This window comes from Acinonyx jubatus, chromosome B1, assembly GCF_027475565.1.
Source record: "Acinonyx jubatus isolate Ajub_Pintada_27869175 chromosome B1, VMU_Ajub_asm_v1.0, whole genome shotgun sequence".
NCBI lineage: Eukaryota > Metazoa > Chordata > Mammalia > Carnivora > Felidae > Acinonyx > Acinonyx jubatus.
In genome coordinates, this window is record NC_069382.1 from 199672175 (window position 1) to 199686605 (window position 14431).

General features: G+C 59.7%; 2 protein-coding genes across 26 annotated transcripts in view; one reads left to right on the forward strand and one right to left on the reverse strand.

The window, feature by feature from the left end:
- Positions 1-65: 65 nt before the first annotated feature.
- On the forward strand, positions 66-4470 carry MFSD10 (major facilitator superfamily domain containing 10). Of its 16 annotated transcripts, none has more exons than XR_008296448.1 (13): positions 66-644; positions 1128-1389; positions 1501-1597; positions 1765-1868; positions 2125-2283; positions 2365-2526; positions 2769-2877; positions 2961-3072; positions 3239-3347; positions 3460-3550; positions 3678-3725; positions 3812-3901; positions 4413-4470. XR_008296448.1 is itself a non-coding variant. In XM_053217676.1 (13 exons), the coding sequence occupies exons 1-13, from the start codon at positions 216-218 to the stop codon at positions 4212-4214; spliced, it is 1896 nt and encodes a 631-aa protein (XP_053073651.1). In that variant the 5' UTR covers positions 66-215; the 3' UTR covers positions 4215-4470. The 16 variants fall into 16 exon arrangements, 14 of the variants coding, with proteins under 14 accessions (XP_053073651.1, XP_053073658.1, XP_053073656.1 ...); XR_008296447.1 differs by lacking the exon at positions 4413-4470 and adding an exon at positions 4096-4146; XM_053217676.1 differs by having other exon boundaries at positions 2365-2531; positions 4096-4470.
- Positions 4471-4953: 483 nt separating this feature from the next.
- Positions 4954-14431, reverse strand: part of ADD1 (adducin 1) — an 84975-nt gene continuing 75497 nt past the window's right edge. For 4 of the 10 annotated variants that reach the window (XM_027069268.2, XM_027069208.2, XM_027069262.2 and 1 more), the window contains 3 exons: positions 11766-11922; positions 9043-9141; positions 4954-6781 (listed from right to left, as the gene is read on the reverse strand). In XM_027069268.2, the coding sequence (XP_026925069.1) occupies positions 6420-6781; positions 9043-9141; positions 11766-11922 (618 nt within the window). In that variant the 3' untranslated portion in view covers positions 4954-6419. Of the gene's footprint in view, positions 6782-8346; positions 8382-8424; positions 8478-9042; positions 9142-11765; positions 11923-14431 lie in introns of those variants that run through there. The other 6 variants (XM_027069622.2, XM_027069504.2, XM_027069564.2 and 3 more) reach the window with 3 other exon arrangements.

A 14431-nucleotide genomic window follows, 5' to 3' on the forward strand; every position in this document is an offset into this window, starting at 1 on the left:
CTTGGCTGGAAGCGGACTCCTTGCGCCTATTATCAGGCGGTGGAACTGCCGCTATCTTTACTTGGGAGTTTACTACGGTGTAAAGAGGGGGTAGGAATGCCAAGTTGACAAGGGGTGGGCTGTGGACGCGCGTCAACTTGGAAGCCGAACCTCATTTCCAGAACTTCCCGTTACTTTCTGGTTCGGGTCGGCCAGTCGGACGAATCCTGGAGGGCATGTGGGTGGAGGTGGTGAGGTGGTGTGGGCGTCCGCCGACCTGGGTCAGGCTGGTGGCAGGAGAGGCCAGCGCGCTGCCGGCTGGACGCTGTGGCTCCCGCGGGTCCCCTTCCCCGGCCGCCTGTCCCGGGGTCCCGGGATCGGCACAACGCGCAGAGCCGCCGAGACACTGGCGTGCGCGGTCACGGCGGGGACACCCGCGCCGGCACGAGCCGGTGAGCGGCGAGAAGGCGCGCCGGCCCCTCCCGACCCGCCCGCTCTCCGCCTGCCGGCCGGAAGAGGAAGCGCGCCGGCGCCCACTTCCGGGGCGGGAGGAGGCGTGGCCGGCGTGCGCCCGCCCCCGGCAGTGTTCCCGCAGTCCATTCCGCATCCGTCCATCAGTTCGTGTGTCCGACCGTCCGACATCCCTGAGCGCGCGGCCGCGGCAGGTGCAAGGGGGGGCTGCTCCCGCGTCCGTGCGCGCCCCACTGCCCCGCCCAGGATGCGAGCCAGGGCGGGGGTCGGGGTCCGGGATTCCGGGCGGGGCGGGGCGGGTGATGGGGGAGGTCGGGGGCCGGGTTCCTGGGGGGTGGGGGCTGGGGGCCGGGATTCAGGGGCACGCGGACACCGCCGGGGCTGCCCTCCGCCCGGGCCTCAGTTTCCTCAGCCACTCTGCAAGACGACCTGGGGCGGCTGCATGGAGTAGGCCGGGGCCCCGATGCCCCCACCTCGGCCCCTTGGGACGGTTGGCATCGGTGGCTGCGGTTTCTTTGCGCAACCCAGCAGCCTGACTTTCCTGCTGCCTGGCATCGGGGAGAGGGCGCACTGAGGGGCCCTTAGGGAGGCAGGCATTCCCTTTAGGGTGCTTGCTAGCTGTTAGTGGGTCGGGGGCATGGTGAGGGCTGGGGAACTCTGTTTCCTCCCCGGTCCAGGATAGGTCTCTGGCTCTGGGGTACCCAGAGGTGCCCTCATGCAGACCTGCCACACTGTCAGCCAGGCGGGATTGGAGCGGCCCCCACCATGGGCTGGGGAGCAGGAGGGAGCTGCACCCCGCGCCCACCCATCCGCCAGCAGCCCTTGTCAGAGCCCCGTGTGATCACCGTGGTCTTCCTCGGCCTCCTGCTGGACCTCCTGGCCTTCACTCTGCTGTTGCCTCTGCTGCCAGGGCTGCTGGAGAGCCATGGCCGTGCCCACGTGAGCCCTCCCCCATGTCTGGAGGCCCCCCCGACTCCCACAATGGCTGCCCACTGCCCCAAAGCCCATCAGGGACTCCCCCAACCCCTGTCACACTTCCTTGTTCCCCAGGATCCCCTCTATGGCTCCTGGCAACAAGGCGTGGACTGGTTTGCCGCAGCCATCAGGATGCCAGCGGAGAAGAGGTACAACAGTGTCCTGTTTGGAGGTACGGCCCCAAGTCCCACGCTGGGGTCCTTGTCCCCACTTTCCTGCTGCTGGGCACTGTCTGCCCCCTTCCCGTGTGCAGTGTCCACTCCTGGTGGGGCCCACCCAGCATCACCAGACCCATGAGGACAGACCGAGTCGTGTAACCCAAACGTCTGTCTCTTTCAGGTCTGATAGGCTCAGTCTTCTCCTTCTTGCAGTTCCTCTTGGCACCAGTCACGGGGGCTGTCTCAGACTGTCTCGGGAGGCGCCCGGTGATGCTGCTGTCCCTGGTACGGGTGCCCACCTCTCACCCACCCGGCAGCGGCCCTCGCTGCCCCCTGGGTGTGCTGCTTTGGGTGCTGGCTCCTGTGGCTAAGGCAGGCTTTCCCAGAGCCGCTCCCTGTCTGCGGGGGGACATCGGGAACACAGATGGACCTTGAGTGCTCCAGAACAGACAGGGCCGGGTCCCAGCGGTGTTACCTGGGTTTGTCAGCCCAACTCTGGGCCCCTCCTGGCCTCAAGTGACCACACCTGCCCCGGGGACAGGCAGGTCTGGCCACCTCGTATGCCGTGTGGGCGGCCTCAAAGAGCTTCGCCGCCTTCCTGGCCTCCAGGGTGATTGGGGGCATCAGCAAGGGAAACGTCAGCCTCTCCACAGCCATCGTAGCCGACCTGGGCTCACCTTCTGCCCGCAGCCGAGGCATGGTGCGTGCGCACTACGGGGCGAGGAGGCTGGGATTCCTTGCCTGGGGTCTCCCATCCCGGCTCAGGCGGCCTTCTCCCCAGGCAGTCATTGGAGTGGCCTTCTCGCTGGCCTTCACGCTGGGCCCCATGCTTGGCGCCTTCCTGCCAGCGGAGATGGTACCCTGGCTGGCTTTGCTCTTTGCTGCCTCCGACCTGTTGTTTATTTTCTGCTTCCTGCCGGAGACGCTGCCTGCGGAGAAGCGGGTAAGGTGGGTCCCAGAACCTGCTGCCGAGCCCCAGGGCAGGGGCTCAGTTCTGTGGGCACGTGGGGCTGGCCAAGAATGGCTGGGCTGGCCTCTCCTCCTGCACAGGGGCTCTTGGGGCCACAGTGCCTCCGGGGACCCCTGCCTCTTGGTCCGGGCATCTGGACCAGAGGCCAGGCCAGGTTCAGGTCATGGCCCTCCCCAGCTGCCTGGCCGGCCTCTCCAGTCCCACCCCCTCCCCAGGCATCCTCTATCGGCCCGGGGTTCCAGGCTGCGGCAGACCTGCTCAGCCCCGTGGCCCTGCTCCGTTTCTCGGCCGTGGCCCGTGGCCAGGACCCACCCGCTGGAGACGGTAAGAAGGCACCCCCATCACGAGTGCAGGACTGTCGCGTCTTCGGGCTGCTGGCCCCTACAGACGCTCTCCGTGCTCCCCAGGGATCCGTCACCTTCGCCGCCTGGGTCTGGTGTACTTCCTCTACCTCTTCCTGTTCTCGGGTCTCGAGTTCACCCTGAGCTTCCTCGCTCATCAGCGCTTCCAGTTCAGCAGGTAGCGGCGCCAGCCTGTCTTCCCCGCTTCAGTGACGCCCACCCTGGCCCATCCCTGGGGCAGGCGCTGGCTGAGGCCCAGGAGAAGCTGTGGGCTCCCAGGCTCCGGCGTGGCTGGCGGGAGCAGGGCGGTCAGACCAAGGCACTAACGGCTCCCCCGCTCCCAGCCTGCAGCAAGGAAAGATGTTTTTCTTCATCGGCCTCACCATGGCCACCGTGCAGGGCGCCTACGCCCGGAAGATCAGCCCTGGCAGCGAGATTGCAGCGGTGAAGCGGGTACGAGGCTCCCCCGGGCGAGTGGGGGGCAGGCCCTGTCGCGAGTCCTGCTGGAAGCGGCAGGGGTGGGTCCTGAGTGCTGCCATGCCCCCCCCCCCCCCCCCCGTCGCAGGCCATCTTGCTGCTGGTGCCTGCCTTCCTCCTCATTGGCTGGGGGCTCACGCTGCCCGCGTTGGGCCTGGGGCTGCTGCTCTACTCCTTCGGTGAGGGGGTCCTCCCGGGGCCAGGGTGGGAACGGTAGGGAGCCGGTGGCCAGGGATCCATCCCGGGTCACAGCCCTCCAGGCATCACCTGGAGGCTGCCTGCCACCTTCCTGGTGTCCCCTGGCAGCCGCTGCCGTCGTGGTGCCCTGCTTGTCCTCCGTGGTCGCTGACTATGGTAAGGAGCCTTTCTTTGCCCGAGGCCCCCCAGGTGGGAGGAGACCAGCAAGCACCCGACGGCTTCCTCCCCCCCTTCCCCCAAAGGCTTGCCCAGGCAGAAGGGCACGATCATGGGCACACTTCGGAGCCTGGGCGCCCTGGCCAGGGCAGTGGGACCCATGGTGGCTGCCTCAGGTAAGGGCCCTGGGATAGCATTCCAGGCACGCTTGTGCCCCTGGGAGGCAAGGCCAGGGGGGGGAGGCCACGTGGCCCTGCCATCCGCCTTCCCCTGCCGCCCCGTCGGTTCCTGCCGTGGTCCTGCCATCCCCGGGGTGGAGGCGCAGCGGGGAGGGAGGGCCCGCATCACCTCTCGGGCTGTCTCTCCACAGTGTACTGGCTGGCCGGGGCCAGGGTCTGCTTCACGGTGTGCTCAGGCCTCTTCCTGCTCCCTTTCCTGCTCCTGCGCAACCTGAGGCCTCCAGCCCGCATGGCACCCAAGGCCGAGTAGTGGAGCTAGCCCCGCCCCAAGCTGGGGAAGGGGGCGGGGGGGGAAACGGGACCTCTCCCCTCCCCCTGGGGCCCAGCCCTGGCCCCTGCTAGACACTCCAGCAGCTCCGTGGTACGCGCGCCTGGACGGTCCTGCCCGTAGTGCTGGGAGCAGGGACTCCCCAACACGTTTCAGGTTTTGTGTTCACTTTTCTCTCAGACACACGGTGTCAGCCAAGCCTCCAAATGACAAAATAAAGCAGCTATTTTATACCAAGTGCCTTTCGCCAGCACACGGCTGTGCCTCACTACCCCCCACCTGGGAGACCCCCGAGCACCAGAAGCTCTTACACCTGCACTGAGCAGAAAAGTCCAAGGCTCGTCCGGGGCCCGTGACCATTCTGCACAACAGGGAGGACAGAAAGGGTGACACAGGGCCCGCCACGATGGGAGCCCACACTCGCTAGGGCCTACGTGAGCTGTGCCCTGCACCCTGGCCACCCAGGGAGGAGGGAGCCCTGTGCTGGGCTCTTCCCATCACTATCCCACCCCTGCGCATCTGTTCGGACTGTAGGGGCGTCAGGCTCTCGGGCCCAAGAGCAGGCTGGCACCCCGGGCAAGGCGATTCTGGGTTCTAGGGGCCTTCCTGGTGCAGAGCAACAGTGTCCAATCAAGAAATAAACACTTGGGATCTCAAGACAGACTTCTGGAAGTCCTATCTTGAACAAAGGGGGGAAAAAAATGCCAAACTGCTTCCGAAATTTAGACAAGGAAACTGCTTAAAGAATTTTATTTGTGAGTAAAACACGTTACAGTGGAGGACAGAGGACCCATCCTCCCAAGCCTGTATCCATATATGCGACTAGACTTCATGTTGTAATACAAAGAGTTAAAATAAACTACAAAAGTGAAATAAAAGTCATTGCATGTGAGGGACAAAAGGAAGGGGTAAAGAGTCCGGGGTCAACTGAAGTACGGGCTGAGGGCTCAGCGCCTGGACGCCACCATGGCAACAAAGTGACACACAGGAGAAAAGCAAGTCGCCAGCAAGCTCGAAGCAGTGGTCAGCGCCATGCAGCCAGCCTCAGGTCCTGCCTTGGTGTCAGAAGCGTGGGTCCGCCCGGGGAGGAGGCCTGCCGGTGCCTGGTCAGGCTGGCACCGGGGCAGCTCCTGAAATGGGTCACCCACTAGTCCCGCTAAGCAGCTTCATGTGGCTTCCCAGGGGTCTGAGTTAAGTGAAACTTCACGATGCCGAACAAGGAGAGCAAGTCACGGCTCATAAGTGGCTGGTGTAAGCAGTGAGGGAGGGACCACTGGGTCTTGTACCTTGCGCCTTTTACCAAAACCAGGGGGGTCTTCAAGGCAGAGTTAAAGGTAAGAGAAGACCCCTTCTCGGTCCAAAACGTCCCCTAGACGAGTGAGCAGAGAAAAAACTTACTAAAAAGTGGCCTGTTCACGGTAAAAAACGTAGGGTAAATTGCAAACCTGCTGAAAAAAAAATTCTAGAAAGGACTCTTCCCCTGTCTTGACGTATCTTCCCCATGACAGGAACCCAGAGACCCCAGTGAGTGAGAAATGGGGAGCCCCTGAACCTGTTTCTGGCCTCAGGGTAATCAGACCACACATAGCTTGTGCTGGGCAGACACAGGTCCCCTTTGCTGTTGGGGTTTCCGGCTCAGCCCAAACTCGCCTCTCAAAGGCTGTTGTTATGCCCTGGGCCGTTGGCGGGCACGTGAGTGTTTTCACAGGACTGAGGCTTTGTGTCCACAGAGTGAGATCACTCACCCAGCAGGTAACGCCAGCAGGAAACTACAAGAGACCTGAGTCACCCGAGACCTGGGGGTGAAGGGGAGCCTAGCACACAGCACGGGTCACCTCACAACAGGAGAGAGCGGTCAAGGCCAGAGCCGGCAGGGCCTCCGACCGTCTGGCCAGGACCAGGACTTCTCACCGCCAGGGGAGAGGGTGTCACCGAGGGGCAGACAGATGGGAGGGACGTGGATTCGTCTCCCCCAGAACCTGAGGCTGCGGGCCGGGGAGGAGGGGGGGGGACCGCTGCGCACACACGCAAGGCGAGCACCAGTGGACGTGGGGGTCTGGTCAGGCCGGGAGGGGAGCTCTAGCTACATGGAGGGCTGGGCTTTTTGCATTCCACTACACGGGAAGACAGGACACGAGACGCGATCGGGGACGGTCTGGTGGCGTCAGCTGGTGCAGGACGGGGTCTTCAGGAGTCACTCCTCTTCTTGCTCTTCTTCAGAAAGGAGGGGGTGCGGAATTTCTTCTTCTTTTTGGAAGGGGACTTGCCCGGAGACCCGTCGCTGCCAGGGTCCTCGGCAGCTGGGGAGGCGGCCTCTTCAGCCGCCCGGGCGGAGGCTGGCTCGGGGCTGGCCACCAAGGGGGACCTGGTGGGGCTGGGGGGCTCGCGGGCCTCACAGAGCCCCTCCTCCTCTTCCTCCTCCTCCTCCTCCTCCTCCAATGTCGGGAAGCCGAGCGCTTCTGAAGGCTCATCAGGGGACAGGTCGGGGAGAGTCGGCTTGAAGGTGGCAGCGTCACTGTCCTCTCTGGAGGCGGGCTCCTGCGGCAGGTCTGGCGGGTGGGGTAGGAGAGACGGGGCTGGAGAATGCCTGCCAGACCTCGGCGGGGCGGCCCCGAGGGGGGAGGGGGGAGGGGGCAGCGCCCCGCGCGGAGCCCACCTGGACGCAGGGGCTTCTACCGACACCCGACTGACACTTTAAGTGAGGTGTGCTCTACTTCAGGGCCAGGGGGAGCTCAGAGAACAAGACGTAGGCTCGATCTCAGGGCTGTTTTCAGCTCCTCCTCATGGACAGGGCGCTCACGGACAGGGCCTCGGTCCCCGGCCAGAGAGCGCGAGGTGGGCAAGTCGGGAGCATTTCAGCAGGACAGTGCTCTGCGTTAGCGCTTGAACAGAAGTTTATTCTAGAACCCTAAGGGCACATTATCAGTAGTCCTGAAATTAAGTCTCAATTTCAGCCCACAACACCTGGTCTCCCCCAAGAAGAAAACCACAGAAAGTCATGGTTAACTCCAGACCTCATATATCAGCATCAAACGAAATAAAGCCATTTTAGGCTGGAGAATCAAAGAAAAGAGATGAATTATGAGGTAAGAGCTAGGGGCAAAACATCAGGCCATCTTCACAAGTTGAACGTGGAAACGTAAATAGGTTCAGCATAACTGGTCTGAGGGTGTGCTTCTAGCGAAGGTCCCCATCACCAGATTTCTATACAGACTCCTCTGACGTTTCCAGAGGAGTGATCTGAGCACAGGAAGGTCTGAGGACTGTGCACGCGGTGGGCAAAATGGGCATCATAACGAAGGCGGGATCTAATCCCCGAACCAGTTTTGTAGATAATTAAAAACAGCCTATAGAGTTACAAGCAACTTGCTGCTTAGGCAACAGCAAACCGTCTAGTACGGAGAAATGGAGCTGAAGTCAGGAGGGGCCCCGAGCTGAGTGTCGGTGAGCTGCGGCCGGCACAGGAGGCTCCGGGCCCCAAACACTTAGCACTTTGGCTCTGGGAGGCTGGAGCTACCCTGTCCCTGCCCTTAGCCACCTTCTGTCCCAGGATAATGAAATGTCCTTACTTGGCTAGGGCAGGAGGAGGTCGGGATTCACTCTGCAAAGCACGCAGAGGTTGCCTGTGGGTGCCTCTGGGGACTTTCATCGTGTGGCCAATGTCACATTAAAAAACCAGTGCCAAATGTAGCTCTTCTGCCCCATCTGAACTTAAGCAAAGATCCAAACACATGCGACCCCTAAGCTGTCTGAACCTAGTCTAGACGTACTTCCGATCCAAACAGCGAAACCTCCCGCCCAGAGCAATCACAGGCTGATCCGGCCAACATGATCGCTGTGGAGCTTCCAAGGCCCAGGGCTCCCTGAGCAGGGCCCTCAGTCCAGGGGCCCCAGGGACAGGCTGCCACCACCCAGCTCTCTGGTGACCGAGTCCCTGCCAAGATGCCACTGCCTGGGATGGAGGAACTGGGTGTGAGAAAGGGGGAGGGGGGCCCTCTATTTTTATTTTGAATAAACAGAAAACAAAACTGAGTAAGCAACAAAGAAGCAGGAGAATGAAGCAAAGCACAGGGGATGCTGGTTAAACAGCAGAGGGCCGGACGGGCGGTACTTACTATGGTAACAGGTACTCTTTAGCACATCCACCTCCTGCTTGTGACGCAGCCACAGGAAGAGAAAAGCACAGGGAGAGAATCTAGGCATTCAGTCACAGCCGCCGGGTTATAGAAGGATGGCTGAGCCATTCTTGTGGACAAGGAACGGGGGGAAGGTGAGCCACAGGCTCCCAACAGGCACGGGCAGCACGACACAGAAGACCGAGGGACAGACACGTGGGCCACACGCCACAGACACGCAGTGGGCAGTCCGAGAGGCCAATGGAGGCCTGCACTCGCACGGACCAATTACTACGGCAGGTCCAACGAGGTACCACGGCTCAGACATGATGGAAGACGTTTCCAGAGGAGTGATCTGAACACAGGAAGGTCTAAGGACTGTGTAGCAGTGGGCAAAACGGACATCATAACGAAGGCGGGATCCAACCCCCGAAACCTTTCCCGCCTGGTTCTGACATCTCACTAACAATCCGTTTGTCCTTGAGTTACCAAGGCCAGCGCCAGCAAGGAGGGCCGGTTCAGAACCATGTGGTGGGTGGCTTTCCACGCAAAAGCGCTTTTTCATCACTCAGTCCCTCTACCGCACACCCGGCTGCTCTCCCCCCACAGGACAAAAACACGAGGCCCACCCCTCCCGGCCATCGCCGGACCCCAGAAGGCCACGTGCCCTCCCACAGCGGGCAGCCAGAGCTCACCTTCCTCAAGCTTGACGGGGGTGCTGGGGGGGGTGCGGGGGGCAGCAGGGTGTTCTGGAGGACTCTTCTCCTTCTCTTCTCTGCTCTCGTCCAGAATCTCTGCAGGCAGACACACAGAGAAGCAGGTGGTAGAGAGCTTCAGACATCGTGAGCCTTCACCCTCCTCCAAAGCAGGCAGCCCCTGCCCTCCCTGCCCAGCCCATCTGGCTGCATCCAGGAGACTGGGAGGGCTCACGACCACACCGTCTTCACCTCGCCAGGGCAAAGAAAGCCCACTATGACTGTGCATCTGAATTTCAGAAAGATCCAACAACTTTGGAAATAAAATTAATTCCTACTCTTAGGCCAGAGAGACTCCGCCAGAGCTGACTCTGTGGCACACCGACTGGAGGCCCCCGGCCTGTCCTCATCTGTCCTCCAGGGAGGAGCCCCTCCCCACGTCCTCACTGTCCAGCCTCCCCACTGTTGAGCTAGCAGACCAGGGTCCCAAGCACCCTCACCCTGCTCACCTCCTCAAGGGATGGAACATGAGAATTACCTGGGTTTTCATTTGCTATGTAGAACATTTTCTACCAATAACTTAAACCTGGCAGCTAATAAAGCGTATTTTTATTTTCTGAAATAAAATCACTGACAAGGACCAGAGGAAAAATTACAGGTACTAGGACCGAACGAAGACCTAGGAAATGTCAAGCCTACTTCTCATTTAGGGAAAAATACATACTAATATTATCTTAATTCCCTAAATCTCCTTATCTCACTTACACTTTTTATATTAATGCTTAGCATTACTAGGTCCCATATTTTGAACAGGCAGCTACAATCATTAGGGCCTCTGATCTCAAAGAGATGCCAACCCACCTTCCTGAAGCCCGATTTCTATAAACAAAGGCCTTCGCATCTCCTACAAGTTCCCTCAACCAGAAGAAGGTGCCAGAGCCCTGAGGCTTTCTTTCCTCCTGCCAGAAGTGCTGACCTATGGCACCCAACACCTGTCCCCCGCCCCCATGCCAAGGGCCAGCAGCAGTGCCGGGCAGGGGTCTCCTGGCAGCACACCCCCACTGGCACTCCCACTGCTGACGGCTCTGTGGTCACAGAGCACGGACACAGCTGTCCTGTCCACTCAACTGCTGGAACATCCCTCGTCATGGAGCCTCGTGTATGGGGAAAACTCCTGTATGTCTCGTGGTTTGACTCAAAAAAACATCTTGAGGGGTGCCTGAGTGGCTCAGTTGACTGAGCGTCCAACTTAGGCTCCCTCAGGTCATGATCTTGCGGTTTGTGAGTTCAAGCCCCACGTCAGGCTCTGTGCTGACAGCTCAGAGCCTGGAGCCTGCTTCGGATTCTGTGTCTCCCTCTATCTGTCCCTCCCCTGCTCATGCTCTGTCTCTCTCTGTCTCTGTCTCTCAATAATAAATAAACGTAAAGGGAAAAAAACAACATCTTGTAATCCGGGCCCCCCGACACTGGAGGGGCCCAGGGTCAGATGCATGTGTGTGCTCTGGAATTGGGGCCGGCCCACGCACCACCCCCAGGGCTCTAATCTGAGGCAGGGACTTATGGTGACAGCACAGAGAGCTCTCGGCAGGGCCATGCGTACATGCAAGGGTGACGATCAGAGACACAGAGCTTGGTGTGACGGGAAGACTGGGCTCACTCTGATTCGATATGCACTAAGTCTTAATTTTAACGCACACCTAACAAAGTGACACAGACGGAAAACGACAGTTTTTTGCATGACCCAAATTCCAATAGCAGCTATGTAATGTATTATTTAGTCTAAAACAAGACCAGAAAAACCTAAATCGGGGCAAATCAGAGACTCGGGAGCAGTACTCAGAGACTCAGGAGTAGTTCCCGGTCAATCCCCACAGACCCAGGGCCATGGAACACTGTGGGACTTCCATTCCTAAAGGCAGATTCCTAGGGGCTGAGCCAAGGAGGAAGTGTGGTCCCTACAAAGACCAGGATTAGAACTTAAGGCCCTGAGGACGGCAACACGAACCTCCTGGGCGGGGAGGGCGGGGGGACATCTGTGCCCAGGGTCTGCTGGTCTCAACCAAGGCTGCCTGGGGAAAGTGACGCAGACCCACTGGAGCCTTCCTGGTAGAGGCAGGGGGAGGCTCACCTCTGGCATTCTCAAAATTCTTGGATCTACTTTTCAAAACCTAAAGTTGAAAACAACCTGCTCCGTGAGGTTCTGGTTCTTAGAACCATTTATTTTCATTTGCTGCAAATAGTCCCATTGTATTTTACAAAAACATAAAATATGACCTCCTGCGTCAGCGAGTTACCAAGAGAAACAAAGGGCCACGCCAGCAAAGGGCCACACTCCCCACTGGGTCTGGGACCCAGAGCAGGCCGCACGCTGGGCCGTGGGCCTGCCAGCACACCTGTGCAGGAAGACCCTCCAGGTTCGTGCAGGAGGGAAGTTCAGCTCTCCGACATGGTCTCTTGCACAGGCACCGTGCACACTCACAAGGGTGTCTCATGGTCTAATTCCTTCGGGACTAGGAAACGTGCGCTCAGTGACGTTCTGAACTAACCAGACCCAAGGCTGCTCTTTCATGTGAGTCACTGACCTTATTGCCCACCGTTAACACCTGGCACAGAGGAGCGGGCACAGCGCTTTCTCTTGCTTCGGGGACAGCCCGTGTGGCCTGCACCAGCATGCCCAGGACTCGCCCAGGACTCGCCCAGGACTCGCGCACACGCATGCTCACCTCCAGGGCCCTTCTGCTTCCGCTGCACCTCCCTACGGTACTCTTCCAGCTCCCGGTCGGTGAGCGTGCTGAAGGGGTTGGGGCCCGCAGTGCTCACAATGACGTGGGGCTGGTACTCCTTCTCAATGATGGCCTTGGAAGCCGTCACCAGCTCCCCCTGCAGACAAAGAGGGACGCCCCGTCGGTGGGAGTCCTGCCAGAGGGGACTCTCCCCCATCCCGGGCAAGGCTGCAGGCGGGGCGGGGCAGGCGGGTTTCCAAGAGTGCACGCGCACACACCCACACCCACGCACACGCACACGCACGCATCCCTGAGACGGGGCCTAGGAATCGCCCTGGGCCCTGAGGCAGAGGCCGGACTGCGGCCTCCAGTGGTAGGAGACAGAGAAACACAATTTAAATGCCACAAAACAAATGTACCAGGAGGAAAAAAAAATCACAGGAGAGTCCTTCAGGTTTCAGAAGCAAAAGCAATGAGGTGCAGACGGACAGCACAGAGCGGGCACCTCCAGGAGAATGCCGTCTCCACAGTGACAGGCAGGACGGAAGAGTGGACTTTTGAAGTCAACTGCCCCCCCTCACGACAGCAGAAAATGTCAAGGGTTCCGATGGTCAGGGAAGGTGTGCTCGGAGACTGACTTTACTAAGTTCACAGGTAAGTTCTGTCCTTTTGACTATGTATTTAGCTTACAACCAGCTCCCGAAAATGGATCCCAAGAAATTGTTTTAAAGTCCCAAAATATCAGTATTTGTCTGAGGAATTTGGAGAACTAGGAACATGTGGAAAAGAGAAGAAAACAGAAAGAAAGCAGCTCACGGGTCACACCCAGTCTGCAGGGAAGAGACAGACCCAGGGCAGGGCAGGGGGTAGGGGGAAGGGGGAAGGCAAGCCTCAGAGGGAGAGGGCCAAGAGGGCAGCCCTGGGCGTGTGACGTCCAGCCCACCCTCGCCTGCCCCAGCACAGCTCCGCACTCCACTGCTCAGCCTGGCTGGCCCCCAGATGCCCTGGGTTCATTGACCGAGAAAGTCAGCCAGAGCTCACACACGTGCGCATTACTTATCAGGAGCTTCCAAAAACCACCTAGGAAAGGAGAAGCCAAAATTCTGATGCCAGGCTGGTTTGCCAACACTCTCCTCAGTGAGAGGCAAACACCAGACACAGGCCGTGCCGACCAATGTGCACGAGGGACAGAGCCAGACTGGGGACACCTTGGCCACCTGCTACCCTGGCAAAGCCTGGAAAACCCAGATGGAGGGGTGACTGTCCAGCAGGCTGGGTGCAGAGCATCCAGAGCACCCCAGGATTGTTCTGGGACGCAGACCCAAGGAAGAGAAGGGAAGGACCTGCTGCAATTGGCCACCTCTGCTTAGAGAGCCTGAAGAGTCAAGACAACCTGGATGGTCAAGGGGAGCCCACTTTCCAACCAAGGCTGACCCAAAGTCAACCGGCTTTTCACTCAGAAGCTGCCCTGTCTCAAGACGGGGAACCGAATCCCTCTTCTCGGTAAAGCCTGTTCCTGTGCATCGGCTTCAGGTGTGCCATCCTCGGGAGGAGCTGCTGGGCTGACAGCAGGAAGTGCTGGGTGGGGTGTCCTGAAAGCTGGGGCACTTGACCTGCTGCACGTGCACCCCGCTAGCACTGCCAACAAAGCGACCAGGCGATACGAGGTTTGAGAGAAATGTTCAAATCCATTTAACTCAACAGTTCAGAACAAGCAATGAATAAAATATCAAGCATCAACTGCCACAGAGGCACCTGCGGCAAGCAAGGCCCTTCCCGCACGGAGACCCCGGACCCTCAAGGCACCTTGGTTCCCACCTCTGCTGGCAGGGAGCCTCCTTCCTCCAAATTCCTCAGCCAGGCGCCAAGCGGCTGCCAAGCCCCCAAGACCTGGGCTCTGACCGGAATGGAGGACAGAGGAACTGCGTTATCTGGGGGGACGGAAACAAGGCTCGGGATGCAGAGGGAAAACGGGTCCCCTGCGGGGCAGCAGCCTGGGCTGAGAAGCCAGGATGTGAAGTGGCTGCTCTTCACGCAGAGGCTCTCGCTGCTCCCCTCACTTCCAGCCACAGAACGCGGCTCTAAGCAAAACCGATGCTGCCGAGTAACGGCTTCTGCGCTTGGCTGAGGCGCCTGGTGTGGACTACAAATGTGGCTAGTGACCCGACCTCTCCAAGCATCAGGCTTTTCAGCCAAAAAACCCACTCAGATTTGAACTTACATTCTTAGTGCCGGGCCACGCGCTTCTGGGCGCTCAACACCAAGTTCACCAGGTAAGACTGCAAGGTGGGCCCAGGCACCTCCCATTTCCCCCACACAGCACCAAGTGAGAGGGACTCTGCCCAAGGACACACAGGTGCACAGAGCACAAATCCGGCAGCACGGTCCCGGCCTGCCCCCGGCAGCTGTTGGCATGAACTTGTTCGCGCTAACATCTAACAGCTCAGTTCACTTGCAATGACCTCCAAAAGGCGGCCAGTTACCACAGCTTCCGTGTTGGCGCGTGCAACGTGGAGTTAAGAGAGCCTTCGGCTGGGCTCAGTATTCCTTCTGGAACCAGAGCATCAGGGTGCGGCTGACAAGTTGCCGCTCCTCCTTCAGGCAGAGGACGACAGGGCCCGAGTGAACGGCCATCACCAGGGAGGGAGGGGTGGAAGCAAAGGGAA

Coding starts and splice junctions, on each gene's coding strand:
- MFSD10 (XM_053217674.1), top strand. CDS start 216: ATGTGGGTGGAGGTGGTGAGGTGGTGTGGGCGTCCGCCGACCTGGGTC. Junction 1,598..1,764: donor CAACAGTGTCCTGTTTGGAG/GTACGGCCCCAA, acceptor TGTCTCTTTCAG/GTCTGATAGGCTCAGTCTTC. Junction 3,902..4,095: donor ACCCATGGTGGCTGCCTCAG/GTAAGGGCCCTG, acceptor GTCTCTCCACAG/TGTACTGGCTGGCCGGGGCC.